At 42.6% G+C, this 12,499-nt stretch overlaps 1 protein-coding gene across 2 annotated transcripts in view; it reads right to left on the minus strand.

Annotated features, from left to right (window-relative positions):
• LOC139578714 (collagen alpha-1(XXIV) chain-like) overlaps positions 1–12,499 on the minus strand; it is a 179,923-nt gene that overhangs the window by 103,784 nt on the left and 63,640 nt on the right. For both annotated transcript variants that reach the window (XR_011675599.1, XM_071406673.1), the window contains exons 8-11: positions 3,862–3,906; positions 3,035–3,088; positions 2,403–2,447; positions 29–82 (exon numbers count right to left, since the gene is read on the minus strand). Coding sequence is in view for 1 of the 2 variants with exons in the window: in XM_071406673.1 (XP_071262774.1) it covers positions 29–82; positions 2,403–2,447; positions 3,035–3,088; positions 3,862–3,906 (198 nt within the window). In the remaining variant the exon portion in view is untranslated. The remainder of the gene's footprint in view (positions 1–28; positions 83–2,402; positions 2,448–3,034; positions 3,089–3,861; positions 3,907–12,499) is intronic.

Below are 12,499 nucleotides of genomic sequence, written 5' to 3' on the forward strand. Positions count from 1 at the left end.
ATACGGCATAAATCAAGGTGATACTTACTCTCTCCCCTTCCTGCCCGGCTGAACCAGCTATACCAGGAGGCCCAATGAAACCCTGAAAACCAAAGCACACATACAGTACATGTGAACCAGTTTGTAACACTTTGCCTGGAGGTATAATGCAAAGTAAGACTTGTCATGAGCGTGTACGACCACGTAATAAAGTCTTAAAACCATCATCAACATCTAAGGAAGACATAATTTGCACAGAATGTACAGAACAACATATCTTTACTTGATGGATAAGACAGCGGGGCATTACTGAACTGAAGATTCATCAGTCACCCTCAGACAATGGAAGTTGAACAGGCATGCTGTTGGACCTACAGTACAGTATATGCATAGAGATAAATCATCATATCTCTCTGATGGTATTGTACATACATTTCTAACCTGTACCCCCCGCACATTGACTCGGTACCGGTACCCTCTGTATATAGCTTCGTTATTGTTATTTTATTGTGTTACTTTTTATTCCATTTTTTTTAACTTTAGTTTATTTAGTAAATACATTCTTAACTCTATTTTTTGAACTGCATTGTTGGTTAAGGGCTGTTGTTTTCGGCACATGTGACAAATACAATTTGATTTGATTTGGTACAGATAAACCACTGTGACATTCAGCAGACTGTTGAATACCTGAACAGGTTTATCTTAAGCCCATCAAAGCAATAGTGTCTCTGAACTCATTGAGTTCTGGGATTCCTGCGTGTCAGGTATGTAAACGTATGTAGCGGTCTTGATTGTAGCCAGATCAGAGATCAGTGATGATGATATACCGCTACTCTAGTGCTGGCATGTTCACATAGTATGTCCTATATTTATATATATTATTTTTTTCATCCCTGGCCCGTGCCCGCAGGAGGCCTTTTGCCTTTTGGTAGACCGTCATTGTAAATAATAAATAAGAATTTGTTCTTAACTGACTTGCTTAGATAAATAAAGGTTAAATACAAAAATAAAAATAAATGCAAGCACACACACTTAAAAAAATAAAAATTAAACTTGAAACTGAAACCAAGCTATCAGTCTAATGATATATTGTCTGGCTTCATGGACAGATATGAGAGGGATAAATCTCCATCTTTCCGCCTCCTTTCTCTCATTCTACCGTTCCATCTTTCTGTCAGAGGAACTCTTCACCCAGGTCTCATTCAGCTGAAGCAGTTCCGTCCGTGAAATAGAAGTGTTTCATGGCTAGGGAAGCAGGTCAACTGGTCCTGTATCCATGCTGCTCACTAGAAAAGACTGTCTTAGCTGACAGGCTAAGAGCCAAATAGAAACGTTTCAAGTGGCCAATTATCCATGCTCGATTGTAAAGTGACATGCGGTGAAACCTTCAAAATATGTTTCTTAGCTGACAGGCTAAGAGCTGCTGACCACCCGAGAGAAGAAAAGTTACATGCGGCCATTTTCCCACTCTGCTGTAAGAAAAAGTAACTAGTGGTGCATCCTTCAAAACATTTACATTCATAATTACTCATCCCTCTTTGCTGACAGGCTACGATCTGCCGACCCCTTCAGAGAGAGGAGATCAGGCATGTCCACATTTCATCAGTATGGAACATAATACTCATCTGGCGATAGCAAATAACGCCTCATCACCATTACCTCACAAATCACCACTAAAATGAGAGGGAAATATGGAAGGCAAGCTTTTGCTTTTATCCTGACTAGCTAAAAGGGAGAGGAGTGGACACTTGAAGAGGCAGAGTCTAGTCCAGTGTGGGGGACAGGAGACTTCTATAATACGAGCAGACAGCGGTCTGGGATAGTGGCGGACTGGCGACTTGGTTTCTTCCTTCACTTAAACATCATACAACATGGATGCAAGACTAAATATCTCTCTCTCTCTCTCTCCCTCTTTTTCTACATTCTTCAGCAATGGAAAACTACCAGAGATGTCTCAAACTCATTGAGCCCTGTAGTTTTCCCTAATAGGCTGATATGTCATTCTGTCTCTGACATCATGTTGGCATAAACAAAAATGACAAACTGAGGGATTCTTCTTCTCACTTAAAAAAAAAAACGTTTAATTTATCCAACTCTTCATACCCTCCTCCCAACTTTTCTATCTATGCTCCAGCCCATGCTCTTTTCCCTCCCTCTGTGAGAGCATGCCTGTGCTTCCTGAGGAAAGGAATGAGCTGCTCTCGCAACAGAGCAGAAGCTCGACCGAGCGAAAACAGATCCCAGACCTGCTCCCAGAGGACTCTGCTGCAGTGGGAGCCAGCACCTTGTTAACACAACACAGGCCCTCTTACAGATCAGCTGTTCCCGGTGGAGCAGACAGGTAATCCCTTCAGGAAATGAAGTATTGCCCTCTAATAGAGCCGAGTAAAGTGGAGGGGAGGGTAGTAGGGAGCTGTACTTACACGTACACCTTTAGGACCTGGGTTACCTTCTGGCCCAGCCAAACCCTGCAACAAAGGAGAGCAGCATGAGGAGAGGCCATTGTCAACACAGTGTACAATACAGTGTAGAAAGGCTGTCTGTTACACAGGGGGGCAAAACACTTCCACACATAAAACACTAAATTGTACATTTTAGACATGTAGGGAAATAAAAATTTGATTGCATAGACTAATTGTTTAAGAAGTAAAAAGGAATGAGGAAACATGCCAGTCATACTCTCAGCTACATTACACTTCCTTGTTATCATTGTTGTGCACACACTTTTAGTTCAAACATTTGTCGTCTACATACTTATACAACACCTTTCTTCAAAATAATTGTTATTCAATGTATAGTTGAAATCAAAATGATAAGGAGTCAAGTATTAGCTATTTGAATAAAAAAATTCAAGCAAAAAGGTCACTCGTTGACAGTTTTTTCACTAAAGAGACTGAGGAGTGTGTCGCTACTATAGTTTGGGGAGAGACAGGTGGACATGATGTGCATTTCTGAGTACAGCAATATGATAGTACACAGGTAGTGATGTGGAATTCTGTGCAATGTAGTCAAGCCGAGAGGATGGATGGAGGAATCTGGAGCATATTCACTGCACCTGCCTGCCAGGGTAACCTGCATCCCCAGTCACTCCTGGAAGTCCCGGTATGCCCTGCAGAGGGGGGGGGGGGGGGAGAGACAAAGAGAGAGAGATGGAGAGAGAAAGAGAGAAAAAGAGAGATAAAAGAGAGGGATGAAAGAAGATAAACATTGGCCCTCGCCAATGCTGCCAACTCAGGAATAAAACAGGCACTGTTTGCCCTCACCCATCCCCCTCCCCTCCTCTGTGCTTCCAGTAAGACAGTGAGTACAGCCAAACTGTAGCAGAACACAGAGTGCTCTCTCTCTCTCTCTCTCTCTCTCTCTCTCTGGCTCCTCCCCTTCCAGTTCCAGCCTGAACAATCACCTTGGGGCACAGAGTGGCACCTGGTGCTGAAGACATCTCAACACTCTTAAATTATTTACTTTGTAAATGTGCTGCGTGAGTGCACTCCGTTTTAGGACGTTTTGTGTGGAACGGGGAAACATGTTAATTGTTAGCTTCTTGAGTGGCTGAGGAATGGCTGACAACACAGAGACAGCTGAAGAGTGACTATTCCAAATGACTTCCAGGCTACTGCTGCCTGTCTCTTTCTCTCTCTCTCTGTGTGTGTGTGTGTGTGTGTGTGTGTGTGTGTGTGTGTGTGTGTGTGTGTGTGTGTGTGTGTGTGTGTGTGTGTGTGTGTGTGTGTGTGTGTGTGTGTGTGTGTGTGTGTGTGTGTGTGTGTGTGTGTGTGTGTGTGTGTGATGCTCGAGCCAAAAAATGGTCCATAATGAGATCAGTGACCTGGCCTTTTCCTAAAATAAAAAGGGACAAGTTTGACCCAATGAACGCTAACGACTCACCTGTTCTCCAGGATGTCCTTGTGGCCCTGGATAGCCATTAGGACCCTGCAGGTAGAGAAAGAAAACATCTTAAATGAGACTGAGAGGAGAATATCACCTGCTCTACATTAGGTGTTAGGGATGTGCATCTTTCCCTTTCAAGACGATTTGACATGCATCTAGACACATGGGCTCAGGAAAAATCTGTTTTAGTTACAGGAAAAATCAGTTTCAGATTGAATCAATTCATTAGAGAACAGTTTCATTAGAGAACAAATCGATTTAATTTGGTTCGATGCGATACGATTCAATGTATTAACATTTGTTGTGTAAACACATTCACTATTCCATTCTTAATTAAAATCTGCTGCTGAGGCTCATGAGCTGGGCACATCTCTGAACTGGATCTGTCTGAGCTGACGTGTGTGTGTGTGTGTGTGTGTGTGTGTGTGTGTGTGTGTGTGTGTGTGTGTGTGTGTGTGTGTGTGTGTGTGTGTGTGTGTGTGTGTGTGTGTGTGTGTGTGTGTGTGTGTGTGTGTGTGTGTGTGTAAATGATGTATGACTATGGTGTATGTACTATGTAGGCAACTGAGCTGAGCCATAAGAGAGACTAGGCATCTACTATACTACTATCAGATTGGTTCTGAAATCACCATCACCCACTAATTAACTTGCAGATTAAGTGTTTGAGCTAGTAAAGTGTAAATATTTATTGTTCCCAAATTCCACCCCATCTCAAAATCGAATGGTTCCGACCGTTTGGACGTTTTTACGGAGTGATCTTCTCCTCTCGCTTCGGCCATGTGGTGCGCCTCGCAATAGTGATTGGTGTCCTTATTATGACATTTTCAACTTTACCCTGTATATCTAAAAATTACGATATACGCCGATTGTTCAAAGCAAAACTACCAAAACTATTGCTGATGAACCTCAACAATCCAAATAAAATCTGAGGCATAGCGATTCATAGCATTTTAATACATTTTCTGACCGATGCATGTGACATTTAGGGACTGCGGACCGATGCACTTTTATCTTAAACATCGGAATTCGTGACTGATGCTTACAGTGTATCAGTGAATCGTTACTTCCCAATACAGGGCCTCTGACTGACTGAGTTATGCACAGTGATATCTGAACTGGGTCAGTGGAGGTAGGAAAGGAGGGAAAGAAGGGAAAAGAGAGAGAAAGAGGGGTTGGGTGAAGAGAGAGAATTTCTCATTAATTACTTCTCATTTTAGCACCAGTGATTGTAGGCCTGTTGTGATCCTGTCTGCAGGAGGCGGAATACATAGCCAGGTAGCCAAAGGTCTGTCTGTGTGCATTTCAGCCATAAAATCATAAACAAAGACAGGACCACTGAGGACAGGACGGCTAGGGTTGTCTAAGGATTCTGGAACATTCCAGAGCTTCCTTCCTCCTTCCCAGCAGTCAAATCAAATCAAATTGTATTTGTCACATTCGCCGAATACAACTGGTGTAGACTTTAATGTGAAATGCTTGATTACGAGCTTTAAAAAAATAAATAAAAATAAAATAGTAATAGGAAGAATAAAATAAAATACACAAGAATGGAGATACAGTGCATTCGGAAAGTATTCAGACCCCTTGACTTTTTCCACATTTTAGTTTTTTACATAAGTATTCAGAGACCTGTCCCGAAGCCAGTCCTGCATTGTCTTGGCTGTGTGCTTAGGGTTGTTGTCCTGTTGGAAGGGAGAACCTTTGCCCCAGTCTGAGGTTCTCCCTGTACTTTACTCCGTTCATCTTTCCCTCGATCCTGACTAGTCTCCCAGTCTCTACTAATGAATAAAATCCCCACAGCATGATGCTGCCTCCACCATGCTTCACCGTAGAGAATGTGCCAGGTTTCCTCCAGACGAGACACTTGGTACTCAGGCCAAATAGTTCAATCTTGGTTTCATCAGACCAGATAATCTTGAGACCTTTAGGTGCCTTATGGCAAACTCAAAGAGGGCTTTCATGTCCCTTTTCCTGAGGAGTGGCTTCCATCTGGCCACTCTACCATAAAGGCCTGATTGGTGGAGTGCTACAGAGATGGTTGTCCTTCTGGAAGGTTCTCCAATCTCCACAGAGGAACTCTGGAGCTCTGTCAGAGTGACAATCGGGTTCTTGGTCACCACCCTTACCAAGGCCCTTCTCCCCGAATTGCTCAGTTTGGCAGGGTGGCCAACTCTAGGAAGAGTCTTGGTGGTTCCAAACTTCTTCCATTTAAGAATGATGGAGGCCACTATGTTCTTGGGGACCTTCAATGCTGCAGAATTTTTTTGTTAGCCTTCCCCAGATCTGTGCCTTGACACAATCCTTTCTTAGAGCTCTACAGACAATTCCTTTGACCTCATGGCTTGGTTTTTGCTCTGACATGCACTGTCAACTGTGGGACCTTAAAAAGACAGATGTGTGCCTTTCCAAATAATGTCCAATCAATTGAATTTACCACAGGTGGACTCCAATCAAGTTGTAGAAACATCTCAAGGATGATCAATGGAAACAGGATGCACCTGAGCTCAATTTCGAGTCTCATCGCAAAGGGTCTGAATACTTATGTAAATAAGGTTTTTATTTTTTTATTTTAATACATTTGCAAAAAATAAACTGTTTTCGCTTTGTCATTACGGAGTATTGTGTGTAGACTGAGGAAAAACATTTATTTAATAAATTATAGAATAAGGCTGTAACGTAACGAAATGTGGAAAAAGTCAAGGGGTCTGAATACTTCCCAAAAGCACTGTATATTCATGAGCTCACCTTGACTGACAGCTCTTTGAAAAGCTGATGTCAAGCAACTTGGATGCTGTGAGCAGTATTGCAGTAAAATCATCTCAAGCAAATTTGGTGATACCCAAAGTACGGATGTTACGTTTGATACCGGAGCTCTGAGGTATGCGTCAAAATCTTTAAGCAGTTTACTTCAAAGCAGTGTACCGATGCCTGTACCACTTTCTCAGAAGCACGTGATCAATGACGTCCGAATCTTTGTTTCGTCGAACAACCACCTGAATGGTTTGGTATTGATTTGGTAGAAGACCAAAAGGTTACTCCGCGCATGCGCTACAGCGTGTGGGATATCATCTTTCATCATTTGGGTATCAATGCTTCAGGAAGCTTTTTTCCGCATCACGAACACAAAGCAACTTGAATATTGAAATTGCATCAATGATGTCTCTTGTGATGCACAGCAGCACTGACAGATGTGTTGACCTGACAGCTGCATCTGAGTTTTGAATGACCCTTTCCCCCCTTTTGTTCTATGCTGGCTGAAGACCTAGGTAGCCAGTAACTACGGTAGCTAACACCAGACACAGATGAAAGGGGAAACATATAGTATCTAAGCCATTAATGAATAGGGTAAACTTTTAATAATATTTTCTGACACCCTACAGTCAAATTTTGGCACCAGTAGAGTAGCTATCTATCTATATAAACCACGCACCTCTGCAAACATGCCTTCTCCAATGTTGGTTCCAAGGCGGTACTTATTTAAATTAGGTAAGAGAATTTCATGTTACTATTGGTGAATTGAAATGAGAGTTAAGGGGATGCCACCTTGTCCCCTTAATAATGAATCCAAGTGTTGGACACGGGGGAGGGGGACCAGTAACTTTGTGATCAAACTTTATCAACGGAGAAGCGACAGTCATTTTTCATACTTTGGTCCTCATACGTTGATCTGGTTTACTTCAAATATCATCAAATTTCACAAAGACAGTCATACAAGGACAAACACTTCACAATTTTACCATGACTAGCTAGAAAACAGATGTCCATTGAAATAACAGTTGATGCTATACTGACGTCTCTCTAACTGAGGCCAGTCGAATGTACTGTATAATTAAGTGAATATGCTTAGTCAGTACTCCTTGATTCGAAGGGTTGGATATTTTCTCGTATTTTACAAATGTTCCACCCCGACAACAAATCACTTTACTCCCAGGTAACCCAGTATTTCCTGCCAAAACAGGAAGTGTCATTCAAAAGCAATAAAGCATATAAATAGGTCTGTCTGTATTTGATTAAAGCTTTGATCATAAATTCAAGCCTGATGATATCTGAGCCTGATGATACCTGATACCTGAACCTGATGCTCTCTCTAATTCTCTCTTTCTTTCTTTCACTCTCTCGGAGGACCTGAGCCCTAGGACCATGCCTCAGGACTACCTGGCATGATGACTCCTTGCTGTCCCCAGTCCACCTGGCCATGCTGCTGCTCCAGTTTCAACTGTTCTGCCTGCGGCTATGGAACCCTGACCTGTTCACCGGACGTGCTACCTGTCCCCGACCTGCTGTTTTCAACTCTCTAGAGACGGCAGGAGCGGTAGAGATACTCTCAATGTGATCGGCTGTGAAAAGCCAACTGACATTTACTCCTGAGGTGCTGACCTGTTGCACCCTCGACAACTACTGTGATTATTATTATTTGACCATGCTGGTCATTTATGAACATTTGATCATCTTGGCCATGTTCTGTAATAATCTCCACCCGGCACCTGGTTCCTCTCTAGGTTTCTTCCTAGGTTTTGGCCTTTCTAGGGAGTTTTTCCTAGCCACCGTGCTTCTACACCTGCATTGCTTGCTGTTTGGGGTTTTAGGCTGGGTTTCTGTACAGCACTTTGAGACATCAGCTGATGTAAGAAGGGCTATATAAATACATTTGATTTGATTTGATGATACCTGAGCCTGATGAGCCATACATGAAATCCATTTTAGAGTAAGGCTGTAACCTAACATGGACAAATTCAAGGGGTTCTGAATACTTTACGAAGGCACTGTATGATATAGGTTTATAGGCTACTGCACATTACGCACGACAGACAAACCAAAAAAAACATAGATGTAGATATATATGCTCTCTTGGGAAAATAAATTAAACAAGCTCCAGTAAGATAATCTTTTTGAGTGTGAACTTTATTACTGTACCGTATTGTATTATATGGAATGGAATTACACACCTCGTTCAAACCATGATAAAGCTAAGAGAACATGCGATTCTGGTGCAGCACCTGCAGCCTACAAAGTTACATATGTAACGCGTACGCTAGGAGTCGGGAAGCAGGTACAGGGAGTGAATTTAATAACAAATGAAACATGGAACAAAACAAGAAACACGAGTAGCGTACAGACATATAACACAGGAACAGAATCACGCCTCACCAAAGGGAAGCAACAGGGATTTACTGGTGACGTCGGGTCCAAGTGCCGCTGCTGAAGCAACCGGGGATGCCTCGGCCAGCTCGTCAGGCTCCCATGCCTCGGCCGGCTCGTCAGGCTCCCAAGCTTCGGCCGGCTCTACAGGTTCCCATGCCTCAGCCGGCTCTACAGGTTCCCATGCCTCAGCCGGCTCTACAGATTCCCATGCCTCAGTTGGCTCTACAGGTGCCCGCGCCTCAGAAGCGACCGGCCCGCTCCTGGACCTCGGGTCTGGTCGGCGTTCTGCGGCTGTAGCAGCGCATCAGGGAGGGGGTAGTCACATCTATCCCCGCTCCCCCTCTCCAGCGCTCGACGTCGCCAGTTTATTCGTTATTACGCACACCTGCCACCATCGTTACGCGCACCTGCGCCTCATAAGACTCCTGGACTCCATCACCTTCCTTATATCTGTCACTCCCTTTGGTTTTTTCCCCAGGCGTTATTGACTCTGTTTCTGTTCATGTCTGTACGCTTTTTGTGTTTCTTGGTTTGTACTATTTTCTATTTATTTATTTATTGCACTCCCTGTACTTACTTCCCAACTCCCATAGAAATATAATAGGGCTTACTTTTATAATTAGTAGGCTGACACATATATACCTTTCATAATATTTCCCCTAATGTTTTTTTGCCTACCTCCTCTTTCTATATCTATTGTTGCTTCATTCCTTCCTCGCTTTTTTTTATTTGTAATTTCTTTTTTACCCCTTTTATCTCCCGAATCTTGTCTCATCGCTGCAACTCCCGTATGGACTCGGGAGGCAAAGGTTGAGAGCCATGCATCCTGCGAAACACAATCCAACCAAGACGCACTGCTTCTTGACACAATGCACATCCAACCCGGAAGCCAGCCGCACCAATGTGTCGGAGGAAACACCGTACACCTGGCGACCTGGTCGGCGTGCACTGCACCCGGCCCGACACAGGAGTCGCTAGTGCGCGATGAGACAAGGATATCCCTGTCGGCCAAACCCTCCCTAACCTGGACGACGCTGGGCCAATTGCGCGCCGCGCCATGGGCCTCTCGGTCGCGGCCGGCTGCGACAGAGCCTGGGCTCGAACACAGAATCTCTGGTGGCACAGCCAGCTAGCGATGCAGTGCCATAGACCACTGCGCCACCCAGGAGGCCACATTCCTCGCTTTTTTAGCAGTTAGGCTAAATGAAATAAGTTTTGTTTTCCTTATCTTCATTATTCTAATGACATGCTTAAATGATATAGGACTAGAATTGGATGAAGATGGCTTTCACTTCTCTTCACGTAGATTGAATGGTTATGGGTCTGAATAAATAACTGCTATAGCCTACCGCAATCGCAGTAAACAAGAGCTTGCTTCCCTCTTCAATTAGACTATTGGTATAAGAAATGGAAAAAAAACTATGTCCAGAAAACTATTCTAGTCTTTCTTTTCCTGCATGGGTCTCCAAGAGCTAAGGGGCGTTTTTTTAGGGAGCTAAGCACAGGTGAGTGTGTATTGCGCAAGAGACAGAGGCTATAAGTTATATATCAGACGAATACTGCATTGAATGTATTACCTGAAAGAGGTAGGCTAGGATATCTTGAACAGGATTATCTATTTTGGATGCAATTTGAATGGAATTGATGAAGAGACGGAGACTGCTTGTGCATGCTCTGATTTAAAGCAACGATATTCAAGTGATAGGCTGTTTTAAAACTCTAAAGCTGCAATAAAAAAATATATATCTTTACATAAAAAAATATGGTGACCCCCGAAAGGCAGATGGAGATGTGTAAATTAGACGCGCATTCAGTCCTTATATTACTGTAGCAGTGGCCTACCTGTCACAAGAAAAAAAGTTACCATGACGAGATGATAGGCCTACATGCATTGTGAACTGCACTCCATACTGAGATGGACTGTCTGTCCCCACCACGAGCGTTGATGATTAATGATGCAGAGCGCAGAAAGAAAGCCTTAGAGAAACCAAATATAGACATTGCGTATAATTGAACAGTTCCATTTCACATCATGCTATTGATATAAATAATGAATTAGAATTTACAGGTTTCTCGCAGTTATTTATCCCAGGAAAAGGGAGTGGTTGTGGGTGGTAAATCTTTGTAAATCTCGGTAACCGGGTTCCCACCATTCAACCATACTTGATAGTGTCAAGAAAGGTCTTGTACTGGTCAGAAAACGTTCAGATGTCAAATAAATGAACAGGTGATGCTAAACAGTGTCTAAATGTAGGCCAGTTGAATGTATAATACAAATGACTGTGCTTGGTCAGTATTCCTTGACACTGTAGCCCAAAGAGGTCTTATAAAAGGTCAGGTAACTCTGGTAGAGTCAAACCAGGATACATTCCATGAGCGTAAACACAAATGAACTTGTTGGACGCTTCATGAAACTGAGTATTACTCGTCTTAACCATAAAACACGACGAGAAACATCTAAGGCAGAAAACAACTGGATTACGAGGGAAATCCTAAATAATAATCGTATATAAAATGTATAAACGGTTCAATAGAAACTAGATATTTCCTTCAAAGCCTAGATGGCTTGCTTATCATCCTCAGTCTTTGTATTACAGCCGGATCCTGCATTTAGGTAAACTTCTTCTTATCCTCAGCTCTCTTTTTTTTCAATTGAAAGTTTGATTAAGTTTTCTTGTTTTCATTCAACCAACAAAACCCATTCCACATTCACAGATGTGGCAGACATAAATAATATATGAAAATAAAATATAAAACAAAACAAGCAAACTTTCAGCAGCACTATCAGCGTTCATATGATCTATTTCCAGCCTGAGCTGAGACGACAAGCAAAGAATTAGCATTTACAGCACCTGACACAACATGTATCTGTCCATTTCCCTAATCACCCCATTCACTCTGTCCCATATGAAATATAGTTGAGTAGTGGAAACCAGAGTCTATCAAACTTGGGCTGTCTCTTGCAGAGGTCATAAGTGAGCTTTCCAAGAGAAAGAAAGTCAACAATCTGGTCAATCCACATTTTAAATGAAGGAGAAGTATTAGAAGCCCACAATAGAAGAATATATCTCTTAGCAAAGTATGTAATGGTCATAAACAAAATGTCTTTGTCAGGATCAAGAACAAAGTCATGCTGGGCATTAAGATAGATAGATACACGGGGTCATATCAAACTGTACATCTAGTATTTTCTGTGCCACAGTATGTATAGAGTGCCAAAATCTGGTAATCTCTCTACAACTCCAAAATACATGCATATATGTTCCACTTTCAGAGGTACACCTTGTACAGTCAGGAGAAATGTATGTATTCATTCTATGGAGTCTCACTGGGGTGTAATACAATTTGTCAAAAAAATTGTACAGTAGTAGAGGAGCAGTATACCCTGTCGCAAACATCCGCCTATAATTCATCACTGATAGTCAGACAAAGGTCCTTTTCCCAGATTCTTTTCAAAGGAGTAAAGGAGGAGCCCACTTTCTCAGAAAAGAGT

Source organism: Salvelinus alpinus, chromosome 6 (assembly GCF_045679555.1).
Source record: "Salvelinus alpinus chromosome 6, SLU_Salpinus.1, whole genome shotgun sequence".
NCBI lineage: Eukaryota > Metazoa > Chordata > Actinopteri > Salmoniformes > Salmonidae > Salvelinus > Salvelinus alpinus.